At 35.7% G+C, this 20,867-nt stretch overlaps 1 protein-coding gene across 1 annotated transcript in view; it reads right to left on the bottom strand.

Moving 5' to 3' along the window:
* Nucleotides 1-20,867, bottom strand: part of Itgb8 (integrin subunit beta 8) — an 83,920-nt gene that overhangs the window by 24,648 nt on the left and 38,405 nt on the right. Inside the window, exons 4-6 of the mRNA XM_074065138.1 lie at nt 11,257-11,503; nt 9,421-9,586; nt 8,682-8,840 (exon numbers count right to left, since the gene is read on the bottom strand). Of these exons, the coding sequence (XP_073921239.1) occupies nt 8,682-8,840; nt 9,421-9,586; nt 11,257-11,503 (572 nt within the window). The remainder of the gene's footprint in view (nt 1-8,681; nt 8,841-9,420; nt 9,587-11,256; nt 11,504-20,867) is intronic.

Raw genomic sequence — 20,867 nt, 5'->3', positions numbered from 1 at the left:
TTGTGTTTTAGAATTATAAAGCATTTGTTTGTGGTTGCAAATCTACAAATTCCTAGATTCTAGAACATTTTGGTTGGGTTTGGTTTTTCCTTAATTTTAAGTGGGCCATAGATTGTCTTGAGAAAATAAGGAAAATTGAAGTGACTTTAAGATTTTTGAACCAAAGTAATTTATTTTGTTGTCAAAACACAAAAAATCCTTGAGACACATTAGTGACAATCACATTCTGAAGCAAAATTCTTTAAACATCTTTCAATTTACTATTCTTTTACTTACTCTTTTTGTCATATAATATATTATAAACCTATTTTACTTTGATAAATAAAATTTATGCAGAGCCAATTGTAGTATTCTTTGTAGTAGTGAGAAGGCTAGGAATGAGTCAGTGGAAGGGAATAAAATTTAGTTTAGAGATGTAAATATAGCTCAGTGGTAGAGTACCTGCCTAGCACATATGAGGCCCTAGGTCCAATCCCTAGCACACAGACATGGGGAGGTATAGACAATAAGGGAGGGATAAGGGTAAGGGAGAGAGAGAGAGAGTGAACTGATAACTTCAGAAATTGATATTTGAAGTTAGATAGTTGGTCCTATTTTTTTTCTTTCTATAAACTCTTCTAGGAATTAAAGTGATTGTATCAAGTAACAAATTCATACCTAGACATCTCTCAAAGAGGTGATAAGGTCCATGTGCAGGAGTCTGCCTGCTCTTTGATGCCTAATGGCATGAGACAAGTGTTATGTGAGCGAGCCTAACTAGGATCTGTGATTCAAGTTCTAATTACTTCATCGTTTTTGTTCCCCATTGCACTGTCCAATGTTGATTGTATTTCCCCTCTCTCCCTCCCTCCCTTTCTTTCTTGTAGTACTGGGGAGTAAACTCAACACTCTCCCACTTGAATCATGCCCTCAGTTCTGTGTTTTCTTCTCTCCCTCTCTCCCTCTCTCTCTCTTTTGGTGGCACTGGGGCTTGAACTCAAGGCTTCACACTTGTTAGGCAGGTACTCTACCTCTTGAGCTACTCCCCCCAGCACTCCATGTTTTCTTCAAGGGAAAGTCTTGCTAAATCAGCTTGGCTAACATCCCTGTATTTTGGCAACTACATGAACCTAATAAAGTACCTAAATTAACTAGTTTCATTTATAACCTCAGTTCTATGACCCACGTTTTAAATTAACATGTTCAGAAATAAGACACACAGCACTGTGCTTAAAAATGCTATCAGGGATAAGGATATAGCTCAGTGGTAAGCATGGTTAGCATACACAAGGCCCTGGACTCAATCCTCAGGAAAAATCATAGTAAATATTCTTTTCTTTCTAGATTGTCTGCATTTATTGTGGTAGAAACAATTCAAATTTTCATGAGTTGCATTTACGTGTGATATGAAACCAATTTATGAAGAAGCTTGAAAAGCATTATTTGCATAAGAAAATTTCTGCCCAGAGCAATTCTTAAGAATGTAATTTTAAAGTAATAGAAGAAAAAAACCTCAAAATACAAATTTTGCCAGCGAAAGTCTTATTCCTGTTTCTGATAAAATACGTAATTTTAAAATAGATTTATAACAGTTTGCATAACATAATTAAATGAGAGAACAAAGAAAGACAAGGGAAATCTACCTGTACTGGGACTATTCTTATAATGGCAACAACTGCTTTGCAAATATTTTTGCTTTTCCAACAAATAATTACGACTAGCCAAGCACTTACTTTTCTTAATTTTTAAAAACATTCATATTTTAAGACAATTTTTATCCATATATTTTAACTATATTATACAAAATCAATGGAAAACAGTAGAAAATTTATGCAATTTAATGTTTAAAATCTCTTTTCTCTTCCATAACTAGGAAGGCACATGGACCTCCCTGGCTTAAAATTTAAATCTAGAATGCTCTAGTTTGTTCAGCAGCTCATTAAGAAGGTTAGTCAGAGTTTTTTTTAAGCTTAAAAGAACACATTTTTGAACCTTAGAGAGAAGTCTGTTTAAAAGAAAACTCCAAGTACCTTGAGGCAGATTTTCAAAACTTACAAATGTATAACAGATGTTTAAATAAACCACCGTTGACAAGAGACCTATGAATTTATGGCCCTTTCCAAAACCCCCTCCCCTTTCCTCCATGAAGTACACCATCTTTTAAGCATGTTATCTTTCATGTTTTTTATTCTGCTAGTAGAAGGCACTCCCTCTCAGCCAGCTGTACTGTGCTGATGACATTACTGCTTCTCAACTTTAACCACCCCCTCTGTCTTACCCATTACATATTATTTCTCTAAACTCTGAAAATAATTAATAGAGATAACTGGCATTTCAGAGGCAAAAGGGAGAAAGGAAAGCAGTCTGCCTGGACAGCTGCTAAGTAATTAAGGCTGTGAGAAGTAACTTATAAATGTCAGAAAGAAAGAGGAAGAAGAAAGATTCATTGGAAGAAATTTCAGCTAAAGAGATAATTGTGCAGAGATGTATGGTGGAATTCTAATAGCATGTATATCTGGGTGGACAAAAGAGAAGTGTTTAAGTTTCTCGTCATCTTAAGTAAAATTAGTCAAAAAGGATAATTTAGAATTTGTAGTATTAAATATTATAAGCAGTATTTATTATTATTATATTATTGTTGTACTGGGGGTATACTGTGACATTTACAAAATTTCTTACAATATATTGTATTTGAATTCACTCCTCCATCATTCTCCTCTCTCCCCACCCGTAAGAAGGTATTTTAAAAGCACCAACAGTTTAAGCTCAATTTTTAGAGGAAAGAGACAGATAACATGGGAGCAATCAGATAGCAGAGATTTATTTAGAGGTGGAAACTTTAGTATATTTTGTCAGTCCACATCTGTCCCAATAGCTTCGTTTTTAACTACATGGTGGTACAGTGGTAAGTGCATAAACTAGGGTTTCTCAAAGGCAGTGCTACTGACATTGTGGGCTGGATAGTCCTTGTTGTAAGGAATGCCCTGTGTGGTCCAGGAAGTTTAATCACTAGAAGGTAGCATTTCTTTCCCTTAGCTGTGGAAACCCAATTAGTCTCTGTGCCTGAAAATGTTCTCAAGAGGGGAAAATCACTCCAGCTAAGAATCAAACCGAGAACAGGGGCTCTGGATACAGATCACCTGGGACTTGATCTGCTGGCTCTGCAATTCCAACCCATGTACTAAATGTCCCCTAAAGGCCCGTGTATGGGAGAGTGGGTCCCCAGTCTTCAAAGCTACTGGGAGGTGGTGGAACCTATAAGAGGTGGAATGTAGTGAAAGGTTTTCAGGTCATTGGGAATGTGTCCTTTGAGGAGATGGTAGAACTCTGGTCCCTTTTTTTTTGCTCTTTTACTCTCCCTGGCCACGAGGTAAGTGGTTTTGTTCCATGATGTGTGATCACAGACCCAAAGCCAAAGGGACAACCTATTATCAACTGTGACTTTCAAAACTATGAATCTAAATAACCCTTTTCTCTTTATGAGTTGATTGTCTCAGGTGTTTATTGTAGTCATGGAAAGTTGACCACACACTTTATGTAACTTGGCAGTAATCTTAAACATTCTGGGATCCAATTTCCGTATGTGTAAAACAGATATACATAATAGTATTTGCCTCTCAGATTTATGGCAGGGATAAGTGAGCTAATGGGTAAATGCTGTTCCCTATCATTCTGTAATCACTAAGTCCAAATTAATGATGAGTAGGAGTTCATGTCCTAATGTCACACTGCCTGGCACTTGCTGCAGGCCCTGCTGTGGAGGAGACAAGGTACAATGCTTTAGTACCTCCACTTTTTCATTTACAAAACAACTTCTCTAGCAACCTCTTTAGCTCCCTGGGATGTTGGGTGGTATTTAAAGGACACAAATCACTGTTGAGTAAAGGACAGTTTTTATAAAGGAATAGACAATTGGAGGACACTAATAAATATGGTAGGTATATTCTTGGATGTACTTTAATTTACAGGTCTTATTTACTACTCCTGCATCCCCTCTGCTTGAATTTGTGGCCCCTGTCCCAAACAGCATTAATTGTAACCATGACATTCTACTTTCTGAAGGAGAGCATGGGCTAAAAATTTTTGTAAGTTTTTGATAATAACAAAAATCTGCTTAAATGTGATTTGACTGAAACATCTCACTTAATTAGCATATTCCGTTCATAAGTTTTTGCATTGAATTTGAATTTAATTGTGCTAGCTTTCCTAACTTTCATTTCATCCCATTCCAGAGGCACTGTAGAAGCAACAGTAAGCTGCTATTGGTGATTTTACATGCAACTTTTGTTTTCAATTAAAAATAAATTCAATTAGATATTGTTTGCAGAGATTGTTTCCTAGCTACTTTTATGAGAACATAGAAAAGCATTCAAATTAGTTTTCATAAAATAACTGTAAAAATATTATCATGGTGTTTACAATTTAAAGCAGATAGATCAGTAAGGAGGAGCTGAAAAAGGGATTTTTGTTAGTCTTTTAAAGCCTCAAAAGATGTAATGATATTTTTCAAAAGCCTGCACATTGCCTTAAAACTTTGTAGCTGCATTCATTGCCTGGAATAAAAGTGTATTCCATGAATTAGCATTTTATTAGTATGTGTCCAAGACCCAAAAATCTGAGAAGCAGAAAAATAGATATTTAACTCTTTTTGAAGTTGAAGAGGTTATTTCTAAGTAAAAAACTAGCAAAAATAATTAACAAATTTCTGTCCTAAAAGATTACAATTACCTCCATATATGGAACTCTGTCTGATACCAATTGTTAGTTATAAATGTCTCCCAGGTTTTGAAAATACCAAAAATATCCCTTTTAGAAAAAAAAAAGCACTGAAATAAATGCAATAATTTTATAAAAGTTTGTTAACTCACATGGCAAAGTTATGGATTAAATTAGTTTAGTATGTTTGTAAGATCTCTTTATCTGCAGTTCTAGAAAAATTAAATGTAATCCATGGTAAAAAGAAAACTTCCTAAATAGCAAAATTAAGGTCAGGTACAGGCTAAATGAAGTTGCATGAGAAGAGGCGCAAACAGTTCTGGCCACTTTTATCCGCAAGGAATGGCTGATTCTCCTCCAGCAATTCTAGCTTAGTCATCTAGGATGCTGACCACTCAACAGTCAGTCTAGTCCACTGAGGTTACAGGGAAAGGAATGACCAAAGTGGCCAGCAGGAGGGAATTCTAAGGAGGTAGAGGAGAGAAAGATTGAAGAAACCCATGAAAAGCTATGAGGAAAGGGAAACATCAAACCTAAACTAGGAAATACTGGTAAATACATCCCCTATGCAGGCATAAATACAGGGAAAATGTAGCTGGATTTTGCCTGTTGGGAGCTTTCTATTCAGGGCTGAGAATCATACAACATCTGGAAATCCCATTGATCAGGGTCGCTGGATGACTGCCACATATTTGCTCCTTGCTCTCTCTTCATTGTGACTGAAGAGCTTTGTGCTAGTCTTGGCTTCTGCCAAGGGTGGAGTGAATGGTTTCTGGGAGGGCTCTGACCGAGGTTCAGAATAACCCTGGAGGAGCTGGGTGGGGAGATAGGATGGAATTCTAACCCCTTGGTATTAATAACCTATCTTCTGCACCAGTAACAATTTTGTATGAACATCTACCACTGTAGAAGGAATAACACACTTTAAACTGTCATTAGGCAAATTATAAAGCTTCACTACTACTCAGAGTTCTTATACTGAAATTTAATCTAGAAAATGGCATTTATTCAGTGGTACAGCATCATATTCCAACAGCCATGTACAAATATAAACAATTTTTAAAGAGAAACTATTTTAAAGTATATCTCATTTTATATAAACCAAATCATCTGGTTTATATTTCCATAGATTGACTGCAATTAGAATGTTAAACAGAAATTACAGTAAGACCATCATTTCTCTGTTTCTTCTGCTTTTCAGTTGAGAGATGCTGTGACAGAGTGGTTAAGAATACATCTTTTTATATAAGATTAAGATGAATTTGACACCAGATCTGCAATTTATCAATTTTTAGCTGTTTGTTCTCAGGCAATTTTAACTTAGCTTTTCTGACCCTCAATCTTTCTGTTTGTGAAAGGGCAATAATTATTTACTCTATAGAGTTGCTATACAAATAAATTGGATTCTGTGTTCCAAGGGCTGGCTATAGTTCTTTCAGTTAATGCATATTTATATCGATGGTTGCTATTAGTGTGAAGTTCATTTTGACCTTTGTGAAATAGCTCTGTGTACAACAAGTGGAACTCTGTCCCCTGAAATTTAGAATAATAAAAGTTTTCTTATTAATTGCATAAATAAAAGAACTAGAATCTTGGACCAAAGAACTTTGTACCATTACTGTTATTGACTGCTGAAAATAAAACTAGGAAGCAGATTGTTCAATTACTTATCTAGCACATACAAATTAAAAAAAAATTCCTCCCTATTAGCCTAGTAGAAGAGGATGGAGATCATTTAAAAATGGGCAGGTAGCTGTGCTAAGAGTCAGGGCAAGGTAGCCTTAGATATAGGAGGTTTTAAAGCACTAGTACATCTGGTTTGTATGAATGCATAGCCAAGGGATCTTTTGTTTTAAGGAAAGGTCCCTAGGAATGAGGGAATTGAAAATTCTTAGGAGGAGGATGCTTTAAAACAGACCTGAGATAACCGAAATAAAAGTATTCTTCTAAGTTATTAACAAGCACGTTCCTTTTTGGTTTCCTTAATGTATCAAACTAGTGACATGTGTAAGGATCATTCCTTTAAATATGTGGAACAATGACCAAAAAAGGTAAAAGAAGTGTATGATAGACTGTACCAAAACTATCATTTATTTCTGTAAGGTTCTATGATATGATATAGTTCTAAATTATGACAGCATTTTATTTTCGCCCAGGGAATCCTCCCTAGATGAGGCACAGCATCCTTTCAAATGTACTTATGGAGAGATGATGACTTCAGTGATTTGGCAAAACTTCAAAGAATAATTCATTTTGAGAATTATGTTGTTGTTATTTCTCCTTAGAGGAAACACCATTTCTCTTTGTCTCTCAACAGAGAGGTTCATCCTGTCTCCTCCTCTACTCCCAATAAACAAATTAGGACACTACCAGAGACTTAAAGAGGTTAACTAGAAAGAAGGATAGATAAGAAATAATTAAGTAGAAGTAGGTGAGTCTGACAAAGTGAAACGAGGCTGCATAAATGAGAATTAACAAGGAGAAAGACATTATTGAAGTAAATCCAAATCTGAAGGTTTTAAACACACTAAACACGGCTGAACGTGTTTTATATAGTAATATAATTTCCCCCTCCCCTTGATTTTCAACAAGTCTAGTAGGGTGGTCTGGATTAACCAGAGATTGACTTGAATTTTATATATGGGAACCACACCAATTTCAATATCACATATATACTTCTAATACTGTAGCTCCCAAACCATGTGTAAAGTGCCTTTGAGTACCAGAGCACACTCACAAGGATTGCACAAAATATTTTAAGCTTTCAAGGGAAACAAACACAGCTATTGCATTTCTCAGGTACCCATAAACCTAGCTAGAAGTAGGTCATGGATTTAAGATTACATTTGACTCTATTCTTCTAAATGACATCATATCTTTGCCAAGCTTGTCAACATGAAAAATCAGGAATAGGACATGTGAGTGGCGCTGTCCAATCTGTTTACAAGGTTTGGGAAGTTTCCGTTAAGAAGTAATTTACTGTTGGGTGCCGGTGGTTCACACCTATAATCCTAGCTACTCAGGAGTTAGAGATCAGGAGGAAGGCAATTCAAAGCCAGTCTAGGGAAATAGTTCACAAGACCCTATTTCGAAAATATCCAGCACAAAAACCAGGCTGGCCAGGCGGCACAAGTGGTACAGCACCTGCCTAGCAAGTGTGAGTTCAAACCCCAGTACTGTCACAAAAAAAAAGAAGTAATTTACTAAAATGATATAAACAAATATCTAAATATTTCATTCATATGTATCTTTTTTAAACTGGCTATTAAGTTGTTAGTGAATAAGCAGGTATTTGGACTGCATTATTGAACAAATAGAACTGTTAGGTATTTCTTTTGGTCTAAGGGTAACTTGGGAAAAAAACTTCTGAGACAGGAGGGTTCAGGAACTGTGAGATTTTGACAGCTTTTGTTCTAACATTGGGGAATGTATAAATAGGTGTCAACATCGGAAATAAATGATGCTTTGTTGTTCATTTTCATATCTAGAATTAACTAATGCTGGGAAACATGTAACACTAAAAAACTGTACTTAATTCTATGATTCAGAGCTTATACTAAGTCTCAGGAAGCAATTCAGATATAAAAGCAGATTTCCATAAAGATAAGTTTCAGAGGAAGAAGCAAGGTACAAAAGTAGACAAAACTTGACTTGTTTTATTCCTGGTCTCTACTTAGCTTCTACTTATTATACTATGAAGATTCCTCAGACCAATTACATGTGTTGGGTTTTTTTTGTTTGTTTTCTTTTAGCCATTTTTAACATGTTTGTAAATATCAACCCTATGGAACTAGTCCATTTGAACAAAGCAAAGGACATTTCTACCCCTTTTCAAACTCCTTGAATTGCATAAACAGCAAAGCTCTTGTATCACTTTCATTTTTAAAAAAATGTATAGTGCCTGAACAAGAACAGCTGAATTGCCAATTTCAGCTTGTACTCTAACCCAAAGAGTCACATCTAGGAAGGAGCTATTGCTACATTACCATGGTTGTTGATTTGACGTAGACATTGTTTCTCAGATGGCAGTTTCCGTCATTCGGCACCACTATGCCTGCCAATTTGCTATCAAGAGCAAGATGAGATGTCTGATCTGTCATCACCAGCAGCAATCTTTTAGCTTCTTTTCGCCATCCAATGTGACTCTTAAAAATAAACATGTAATTAGACCTTGTACAATAACATAGATCTGTACTGTGGTCTTTCCTCAAGTAAACGATATGTTTGAGTTGACAAACAGTAAGTCAAGCTTGAATGATGTGCATAAGTACACACATGCTTCATAAATAGCATCTACATTTATTTGTATATCCTCTACTTCACCACAGTCATTTGACCACACCATTTCCTGGCTAGAGATTGCCAGTGTTGCACAGGAGGAAGAATAAGCCAGGTTGTGAAGTATGACAATGATGTAATGTGAGTGGAAAAAAAGACTATTTCTGGTTCTTCCTTGGAGTTTGGCACAAGAGAACAGACATTTTAATAGCTTTATATCCATGTGCACAAGCTATCATTCTTATATTTTCCTATTTATATCCCTCTCTCAACTAAGTTCTTCTGTCCCAAAGTCCTACCAAAATGAATCATTGGTGATTGGTATGAGATAGGAGAAGAACGTGTTCTTGAATACTATGTTTTCACTCCATAATTCAAAGAGAAAATAAAAATTTTAAATTATTTGAGAGTGTTGCACTCAAACACCGGTAATATGAAACTTCTTACCTCACAGACAGCTGCCTGAAGCATTGCATCAAAACCTCCTTCTGGGGTATCTATGTTCCCAGAGATCTTTTGTCTGTGAACTGCTTTTTCAAACTCAGTGATGTTTTCTGTTAATGACAGCACGTGGATGTATCCATGGGGAGGCATACAGTCTAAATTATAGTCACTGCATGGGAAACAGAGAAGTGCAAAGTCTGTTTCTATGCTGCCTTAAAAGTTCCACAATACAACTAGCAGTAAAAGTATGCAGTTAGTATGAGAAAGAAGTAGAAATTTTTGTCAAGGTCATTCTTATAACACAAAAATCTGCAAAATTAAAGAGAAGTTTAATATTGGTGAACTTTTCCTTGTGAATAGGAAATAGAGCTATAATGTTTGGTGTTCCAAAAATTAAGGTCAAACATATTTCACCAATAAAGACAACTAAGGGCTTCCAATATGCTAAAAGGCACTGTGACTTTTTAAGAGGAATAAAAGAATTTTCTATAACTTACTATCACAGTTGACCATAGAACAGCAGAGAAATACATTTTGGGAAATATTTTCGTGAATTTACTGAAATATAATATTGTTTGATGTATAAAAGGAATAGTACATTAATTTTTTAAATTATGGTTGGTATGGAATCATGGGTGAGTAATCAAAATTCATGAACATTATTTTGATAATTCTTGATATCTTAGAAACTGAGAACCATTTCTCATCTTCAAGAAGGTTCCAGCCGGGTATGGTAGTACACCTGTAATACCTCCTGAAGCAGGAGGATCACAAGTTCAAGGCCAGCCTGGGCTACCTAGTGAGACCCTACCTCAGAAAAAAGAAAAAAAGGGATAAAATTCATGAACTGCATGAAGAGATAAACTGGGCCTATTCTGGTATGATAGCAGTTGTTTTAGTAAATTGAAATGTGTAGCACAACATATTTGAGAAATTTAGGCAGTGGAAAACACCTTAAAAATAAAATGTCTTATAGAAGAACTAAACAGATCTATTTTTCTAGAAATTCAACACACTGAAGGTAGTATCATGTGAGAACTTGTATATTTAAGGTTAAGTTCTGTTTTCATGGTGGGACAAGTTCTATTTAGGATCAGAATTCCAAAATAATAAGAAAAATGGTTTTTTCTAAACTATCATGTTCTCATCTTTGGACCCAATCTCTATGAGAAAGCTGAGCTTTCTCTGTGGTCATTTCATAAGCCTAATAATCATACACAATCATGATGCATTAATGGAATGGTACAAAGAGTACCAGCAGAATAAATACTTTGAAATGTGTCAAACCTTGATTTACCAAATTTGGAGCAACCAAAAGGAAGAAATACAGCATTTCAAAAAGGGACTTATATCTACCACAGCTTGATTATTGGAAGTTTATCCAAAGTTACTAATATTAGGTAGGTTTTGTTTTGTGTGATAAAAAGTAAATAAAAACTATTGAAAGAAGTATACAATATAAAATCCATTTTACAGATAAAAGTTTTCAGACTTCCTCCTCAAATATTTTGATTCTTACTTGATAAGAAAAAATTGCAAAATAAGAACAAGCAAGCTGGTGCTGCTGGCTCACACCTGTAATCCTAGCTACTCAGGAGACAGGAATCAAGAGGATATCTGTTTGAAACCAGCCCGGGCAAAAAGTTCAGGAGACCCTATCTTGAAAAAAATCTACCACAAAAGGGCTGGTGGAGTGGCTCAAGCAGAAAGACCGCTGCCTACCAAGCATGAGGCTCTGAGTTCAAACTGCAGTACTGCATAAAACAAACAAAACAAAAAACCAAAATGAGATTTAATAAGAGAAATTCATTGATCAGTGTCACATCAAACAACAGATACCTGCATTGATTATGAATCCTTTCAGGGTGGATGCTAATGTATGGCGAAACAGTTTTATCAACGTATGAGCCAAATCCAAGGCGGAAGTCATGGGAGAAGAATGCCATCTTTCTAGATAAGTCATTTCCAACGGAATTTAATTTTTCTATATTATTGTGCATTGATGCTGATACATCAACGAGATAATAAAGATCCACTGGATATTTCTTCAGAGGATGAATTTTCATCATAAAATTAGCTTCAGCTCCTAGTTCAAAGCAAGAAAAGCATCATGCAGTCTTCATTGTACATATCTCAGGATAAGCTGTCAGTAAGTCAGTCCATTTTAGCATCTACAACCACTATCAAAAGTCCATACATTTTGAAGTTTGGAATATTTGGGAATCTATTGATAAAGCATTTTGAAACCAGTTGCTTAGTCTCTAATTCTACAGTGTATTTCTCAGAATTCTATGGATGAGCCCATAGACCAGCTCAACCTAAATGTAGCATGGTCTCATCACCTGCGCTGCACTGCCCATTGCCTGCCTTAGCTAGACTAGCGCAGAGCCAAGGAAAAAGCAGCATGTAGGAGGCTCTGCTTGGGGAATGCTTCAAAGCAAACCAGAAAGATATCCTCAGAAATATTACCTTTTATTGGGGGCAGGTGCAAATTCATTCTTTTGGGTTAAGGCATATGTACATATGAGATGTGATATCTCTGGTACCAGTAAGTTCTTCAAAATAATGATACTGTCATCATGACTCAGTCCATAAGATTCTTGTCATCAGCTAGTGAGTGAGACAGTGAGCTAATGCATGGTACCCAGCAGTGCCACACTGAAGACTAGAAAATATTAGCCTAACATTTGCTGGTGGATTGACTATGGGTGTTGAAAAGGGATCACAGAGATGAGGCACTGGTGTTGAGCAAAATAAGTGGTTTGGAAGAGTCACACTGAAGAAATGTGGGTAGTTTCCCAAGGCCACTATCTGCAATGTGCTTTATTTAGTTCTTTGTCACATTATGATTTGATACAAGGATGTAGGTTGTTCCCCTCGCAGCCCACAGAGTTGATAGGTCTGATTGTAATGTAAAAATATATTAGAAAATAAACCATTTACAAATAAAACAATTTGATTTATTTTAAACAATAAATCAAGTGATTTTTAAGTCATTATTTATCCATGGAGAATATTGCAAGTGGGAAGTATTTTTTAAAACTAAATTATAATTTATAGGCATAATTGGTAAGCTGACTTCCTTATTAAAGGAATTCTCTAATTGATCAAATCCTACTATAATTAAAAGTATTTTTCTTTAAATTATTTCACAAATTAGGTGTTTTTTCAATTGAATTACCTAACCTAATAAAATAGTAAAGAGTTACAAGCATATAAAAATAATATTGAAATAAAGGAGCAATTTGTTCATTCCAAATTTGCTTTATGTACACGAAACCTGTCTAGGGTAGTGCTCCAAGTTCTGTAGCACAGGAGTTTGGAAGGAGAAATCAGGTATGCAGAGCTCACTCCTTCACTCCTTCCCTCATTCCTTTCCTTTAGGAATAAATGCCTTCAGAGAACATTTATTCCACTCAGCTCTTGAGCCTCTGGTGGAAAGACCTGTCCTTTTGGAAGTGCTCTGCAATTTAGGTAGAGAAATTAAATTTTGCTGAATGTTAGAAAATGGTACACAGGGCCAGATCAGTGAGTAAGATTGTAGAATGTAATTCACATGGAGGGGCTTGAACATTCTTGTGTGGGTCAGCATTTTAAATATGATAAATTGTGTAGTTGTTTTTTAAGCTATTGACTTGGGCATATTGCTAACGGTCTTAAGTGCTTATCACGTGGTATTTTTATCTTGGTGAATCATTGAGTTTACAGTGGCCCTGTCTAAAGATGAGTGGCTATCTGTTTCCACAGAGGCATTGCTAGATATAGCACTTATTCAGCATCTTGTGCAAAATTATGAGTTTGTGAGCTCAGCAAAAAGGCTGTGTCTCTGGAGCATCAGCAAAGGCACAGTTCTTAGAGGCCTGAGCTATTCAGGGCACACCAGCCAAATGGCAGCCACACAGGGACCTCAGCAGACACCACTTGTTGATAGCCTCACCAGTAGTATCTGATCTCACTGGACTCAGCAAGGAAGAGGCTGTGAGGAAGCCTTGTGAAAAAGTCAGGTGTGCAGGGCCTCAATGCTGGTACCTGGGAAAGTTGAAGTCCTCAGTAAGGCAAGTTGTCAATAAAGGGAAAAGAGAATTTTTTCCATACACTGGCCTTTTAGTCATTGCTGGAGAGAACAATGTCTACTTTTACATTGGAAGGGCCCTAACGTCCTATGAAGTTCTGACTTTAAGTATCAGCTCAAGATTTGTAGCCCTAGAAAGGCTGACCCCAAAATTCCACTTTGCTTCTTAATGAGGAAACACAGGGGTCAAGCTTGGATTACCACTTCTTGCCCATGAGCTCAACACACTCCCCATAATATACTCTAAAGTTGGCTTTGCATTGGATAATTATATATGAGGGAGGAAAATCCTGGAGACAGGTTTTGTAGTACTCCATAGTAAGAGACGATAGAAACACTTCCTCGTGGCAATGTGGACACTGTGTACCTACATAAAACCTCTACTTAGTTCATATGGAGCTCAAAGGCTACATGAAATAGAGTTTGACTATTTTGGGTCAGAGAGAAACATCTAAATATATGACTTAAGATTTGTGACTGTCACCATTGTCAGGTCATTAATGAAGGTAACAATGTCTTTGATGCTGCTCTGACAGAGGAGCTATGCAAAGTCGGATTACACTCATAGATTCCACAAAACTGGCATAGATTAGTTGATAAAGCCAAGAAAAAAATCCACCATTAATCTTCTCTTAAAATACTGCTGAATCTGCCAGCCCGTCCTCAGTTCTTGGAACAGCGTTTAGTCTAGAGGAAACCCTGAGCCTGGGATTGTCTTGTTTTTGAAATTGAGGTTGATATGGACCAGTGCTATGATAATCCTGTGTATTCCATTATCTATAAAATCTTTAAAAAGTAAGACACATAAGACCTTTTGCTGAACTGAAATTGTAATAAACTGTCAAAATCTTGAAGGAGCTATACCAGTTCTGTTAACAAAAAAGCCTTGAGCCGGAGAAAAATCCCCAATTCTACCCGTCACTAAAACTCTACCTCCCTGAGATAAGGCAGATCAAAAAGTTGGGATGATAATTCTGGGCTTGAATTAAAAGAAATTGCACTTACATATCATTGGATATTAGGCTTTAATTCCTTTGAATTTCCACTTAAGAATTGTTGGATATGTTTTGAATTTTAACTTAAGACAACAAATTCAGTTCCTGAACTTCAAATTTCTTAGGAAGTTAATGATATGAATTTTTTGCTGCAATCTGGGAAAGTTTTGTTTTATTATTTGAAAAATACCTTAAGGTTATCATGTAGTGTCATTATAGAACCATGTATAAATTTTATCTGACAAGGTACAGAGATACAATTTGAGATGAGTGTGGAACATGTGATGTTGGGAATTACTTACTTAAAGAAGTGTTATAAGCCATTTTGAGGCTTTCAGGTAAATCTTTACTTCCCATGAGTGGTCCCAGGATTGCTACCAAGGGAGTATAATTGACATGGTGCTGGAAGCACATGAAAATGACAGCAGAACTGTCCTGATGGATCACTGAACTCTGCTTTGAAGGGGATCACACCTTCAGTACTCCATAGTAAGAAGTAGTAACACTTCTTCATGGCAATGTGCATACTGTGTTCCTATGTAAAACCTCTACTGGTTACATCCAGTGGTGTAAAACAAGGAGACTGGTAATATTGGGGAAGAAAAGGGAATGAGTGCTCCCCATTTTTGATCTTTATTTCTACAAGCATAACCTTTCAAACACTCTCTCCTCCTCAGCAAATATTTCTGAGACAATTTTATCTAAAGAACTATCTTACTTTTCATGATCCATGTTCAATACAGTTCTATTATTTAAAACTATTTGAACTCTTCAAGGCATTCGATATTACTAAAACAGTTGCATTCAACTGTATTTGCTATATAAATAGGAATAAACTTGACATGAAGCAAACTGCCAGATATTTTTAGTTATGAGATACGATGGGTTAATATTTAGATTGAATTTTAATAGAAAATATAAGTAATGTGTCTTTTTTATTTCATACAAAGTTAATTATAGCTACTGTTGTTACTTTAGGAATTTGGGGTGTTGATGATAAAGAAAAATGATTATTTAAATTTCAGGTACCTTTCTTTACTAATCTCAAAAAGTAAAAAGTAATTTTCTAAAATCACATGAAGTTCTGGGTAATGACAAGTAGTTTCCTTGTTCAGATCCTTCGTTGCTATGATGCAAATACTTCCTTCTTTTCAATATCTTTCTGTTTTTGGAATATAGATAGATGTAAAGAGTCTGTTTGGGTGTATTTATGTGAATATTTTTAAAATATCATCAGATTCTCTTGGACACAGGGCTGATTTTCCTTTCCTTTCATGGGATTTAAAATCAGTTTTTCTCAGCAGCTTTGGATTCTTCTTTTCCTACATTATATATAGTTCCTATTTATAGTCCATTCCCACTATATAACATAATCAAAGTCAACTGCGAGGAAAGTAGTTATAATTGATTGTAATTTGGAGCTGACCATAACATTTCCTTGGTATTTTTTTATGAATCTAGATTTCCTTCCTCTTTCCCTCCCTCCCTTCCTTCCTTTGTTTGAGACAGCATCTCACTATGTAGCCCAAACTTGAGATCCTCCTGCCTCAGCCTCCCAAGTGCTAAGATTACAGGTGGAACCACCATGCCCAGCTGAATCTAAAATTATCAAGAAGAAGGTAGAATCAGATTGATTTTAATCTTGTAGCCCAAACTCATTACTATTGACACATTTGTTTAAGGTTTAAGGTTTGATAATGTGGTATTTTATCTTTGGTCAATTTCTTTACTTACTATTTATTAAGTTAAAATTCTCAAATGAACTTCTCCAATATGCCACAACATTGTGACTTATTCCTGTCTATTCCAGCCCTTCTTAGCCTTGCCTGGATTATTGAGACTCTTCATTGTCTTCCTCTATAGTCTTTCCTGCCACCACTAAACATTGGGTCCATCTTTCTAAAACTGAAAGTTGCTTATGTCACTCTCTGCTTAGAATTAGTAAGTATCTCACTGCCAGGTGGCTAATGCCCAAGTTAGCTCAGATGGCAACAACAGCAGATTAAAGTGCCTCATCATCCTGTGTCTATCTACACCTTCAGCTCTAGCAAAATAAACCTCCTTGTAAGTCCCCATGTACACTCCACCAATACACCCTCCCATGCCTTGCTTATGTTTCTTCCTCTGTCTAACCTCCCTTTCTTCTTATAATTACCGCTTCCAGATACTGCTTAGGAATCTGCTCCTCCTTGAACCCAGATGAGCATCCCTCCCTTGTGTTACCACAGCGACTGGATTATACTACCATTATAATGCTTACCATATAATTGTAAGATTCCAGACTAGATATCTTTATCTTCTTTTAGTGGCTGAAAGTTACTAAAGGATATGGCTTATGTATGCATGTGTCACTGATTATTACCATTACTACTACTAGATTGTAAGCAACATTAGGGCAAGAACTATTTCGTCACCTCTGAAACCTCTGTGTGTGTACAGTCCTCACAAATGTTCGATAACTACACTATGCTGAAAACACATTTTGGCTCAGTGTTTCAAAAGGCCCAGAAAGAAGGTGGTTCCTAGGACTTCTTTCTCAGTGTAGGGAGAGTTTAGAGTTCAAGAGGAGAAGAGCCTGGGGACATTGACTCATGTGGTAGAGCACTTGCCTAGCAAGCATGAGGCTATGCGTTCAATCCCCTGTACAGGGGGTAGGGGAGAGCATCATCTGAGTCCAAAATGTCCATGGACTTAAATGTATTATTTCCAGGGAAGCTTTTTCTTCATACCTTTTGTGGTTCTAAAGGGTCAGGCCTTTATTTCCTTCAGTTAACTTAAAAGGGAAGAAATAGGTCTGTGACATGGAATGAAAGGACTTGGGAGGAAAGTCCTACTTAAAACTGTTGCCTTAGAACTGTTGATTTGAATGAATCAAAGAAGCAAAGGTGATTAGAATGAGTTTTAAACTACTCCAATTGTCATGTGAGTGTCTCTGATGTTCTGGCTACAACAAACATGGTGGAACACTTAGAAAACTGAAAAATGTTCTGTATAAGTTGAAATTGAAAATCGTAAGAAAATGTAGAGCCTGTAGGAGAAAGAAAGAGAAGCCAATGTCTATTCATTACATTTGAGCAGGAGAAGTACCCCCTCCCCAGTGGGATTGGTTTAAAATAGCAAGACACAGACTCCAGCATGTTTCTAAATTTTGTAGGAAATTGAATGGGAATATGTTTTCATGTATTGCAGGAAATATGGGCAAGTTTCTATTTTTTTAAATCTTGAAATTAAGGAAGAATAAGGCATATTTGAAAAAGTTTAAATTTAAACTACACTATATTAAAGGAATTTTTCTTTGCAATATTAAAATGAACCACATGTGAAACATTTTCTTAAATTAGTGAAATATAGGCTTTTTTCATTTTTATCAAGTACTCTATTTCTTCTTTTCTTTTTATTATATTATTGTTGTACTGGGGTAGATTGTGACATTTACAAAAATGCTTAAAATCTATCATAAATTCATCCCTCCATCATTCTCCTTTATCCTCTCTCCTCCCTATTCTTAGAATAGTTTCAACAGGTCTCATTTTTCCATTTTCGTACCTGAGTACATAATATTTCTACCAAATTCATCCTCCTACACCCTTTCGTTATATCCTTCCCCTTCCCACTGATACCAACCCCCAGACAAGACCTGTTTTACATTCCTGTTCTCAGTTTTTGAAAAACAAAAGAGATTTTATATTCATTTTCTTTACTTCCTTCTTTTACCCTCCCCCTCTTGTCAGTGTCCTCCCCTTAGTGTGACCTGTTTTTCATTCTTGTCCTTTAGGACTGTTTGTTATTAAGCATACTGTATTTCTGAATTAAAAGTAGAGAATTCCTTTCTCTTTTCTGTCTTGCTAAAGGCTTAATCTCCTTGTTCTTAAAGAACATCAACTAGGATCAATATGATTTTTTCCATGAGATTAATAGGTAAAAATAAGAAAAAAAAAGGGTAAAATTTGAAGATTGAAAAAAAGAAAAATAAATCTTGAATTTGTATATCCACTTTGGTTTTTTATTTTTATTTTCCACTTCATTAATTTTGTTGTTTTTTTAAAAACTTAGGAACTTCTTCTTTTTGCTTTTTTAAAAATTGTGTATTTATTTCTCTTTGTTTTCTTGATGGCTTTTTTTTTTACTGTTATTTAAAAGTAAATAATAAAATAAAAATAAAATAAATGAAAGCAAATAATAAAATTAAAGTTTTGAATTTTCATGAGAACAACTTAAATCTCATTCCATATATTTTGAGGTATTTTGTTACTCTTATTAGCTTATGGCTAAAGTTTGGATTTTTGTGGAAATAGAATTATTTAAGGGAGATTTTTATGAATTTTGCTTTTATTTGATTTTTTAATCTTTTTGTATTGATTTGAATTTTTATTGCACTGTGCTTAAAAATGCTTACCTATAAAATGTTTCTCATATTTTAGAATAGCGTTTTCTTGTCTAAGATAGGATTAATTTCTAAAAATATTTCATGGATTTTAAAAAGTAGTATTTTATATATCATGTGCTATGGACTGAATTGTATTCCCCTGTGGTGGGTGGTATTTGGAGATGGAGCCTCTGAGGGATAATTAGGTTTACAGGAAGTCATGAGGGTGGGGTCTTCATGATAGGATTAGTGGCCTTCTAGGAATCAATACTGGATAGTCTCAATCTCCCTCCCTCCCTCTCTCACTCTCTCTCTCTTTCTCTCTCTCTCTCACACACACACACACTGCCATATCAGGACACATCAAAGAAGATGGCTAAATGCAAGATATAGCCTTCAGCAGGAACAAAATCTGACAGCATCTTGATGTTGAGCATTTTAGCCTTTTGGATTTGTAAGCTTTCTAGAACTGTGGGAAAATATATTTATGTTGTTTTTTCTATCCAGTGTATGAGATTCTGTTATGGCAGCCAAACAGACTAAGACATCAAGTTTATTGATTATTGCTAATTGTTCTATTGTATTATATAATTCCTATTTATTCATCTGTAAATATCATGGTGCGTGTTTTAAAATTCTCGGAATGTGAAGAATTTGTTGAAGGAAAACAGAGTGGAGAGGCAAGAATCTAGATTATTCAAAGAAGGATTTTTAGAAAAGATGATATTAACAAACTTGCCCTCAAACTCAGTGTGCTGTGAGGATTATCCCCTCTCCACAATTGAGTCAAAAAAATCAAAGTATAATTGAATTACATGTATCTTACTATTCCATGTTAATACAGTTTGAAAGGGGTGACAGCAAGACTCTTATGGATGACTAGTGGAAAAGACTAGATACAAGTGATGCTGGGATATGGAAATATATATGAAATTAGTGATTTTAGAAGTAGTCTATGAGAAAACCTACTTAGGCTCATAAAGATCAAAAACCTGGGATAATGGACCTGTTAGAATGAAATAAAGAGAAAAATCATTAAAGAGGACCAGGAACTAGAGAAAAGGTTAGATCAAAAAGAATTAACCTAGAAGGTAACACCCACGCACAGGAAATCAATGTGAGTCAATGCCCTGTATAGCTATCCTTATCTCAACCAGCAAAACCCCTTGTTCCTTCCTATTATTGCTTATACTCTCTCTACAACAAAATTAGAGATAAGGGCAAAATAGTTTCTGCTGGGTATTGAGGGGGTAGGGGGGAGAGGGAGGGGGCTGGAGTGGGTGGTAAGGGAAGGGGTGGGGGCAGGGGGGAGAAATGAACCAAGCCTTGTATGCACATATGAATAATAAAAGAAAAATAAAATAAAATAAAATAAAACAACAAAAAAAAAGAGGTTGGTATTCATAACACTGAAAGGCTGTAAATGCAGAGCTATAGGAATATCTAAGGCAACAAACAAAGGAAGGTGACAACAAACAAAATCTTATATACCTAATTAGTTTGATTTTTGTGTCTACCTTTCCAACTTTTGCTAATATATGTCCATACTGGGCTGTATCATTACTTCATAGGGTGAAAAGCACAGCTTTAATTGGGAGCTGGGATGATGGCTAGTGTCAAGAAAAGAGTGGATTTTATTTTTCTGGTAATCACAGTGTCTGGAAGAAACAGTTCAGCATTTGGAATGGACTGAGGAGTATGTCAAGAATGGTCATTTAAAAAGCTAACGACAAGACAAGACCACCTACAATGAAATAACACAGACTTGAAAGCAATTTCCTACTGCTTTCTATTGATCCATCTAATTGAGGGGTGCATATCTGTATACCTTGACCTGTACTCCTGTATTTAATTCATAACTGGGATTTTCTAACCCTGAAGGAAATGAATACCTTCCCAAGGCATATACATGTGTCAAACTGGGGTATTTGTTATGACAGAAGAGGAGGTATAAAAGAAATACAGGAAGAAAGGTAGATATTAATCTCCAGTGCCAACTCAAAGCTGCCTAAGGTAA

The sequence above is a fragment of the Castor canadensis genome, chromosome 2, assembly GCF_047511655.1.
Source record: "Castor canadensis chromosome 2, mCasCan1.hap1v2, whole genome shotgun sequence".
NCBI classification, from domain to species: domain Eukaryota; kingdom Metazoa; phylum Chordata; class Mammalia; order Rodentia; family Castoridae; genus Castor; species Castor canadensis.
Note: the sequence above shows the minus strand (reverse complement) of the source record. Positions and strands in the feature narration are given on the sequence as shown.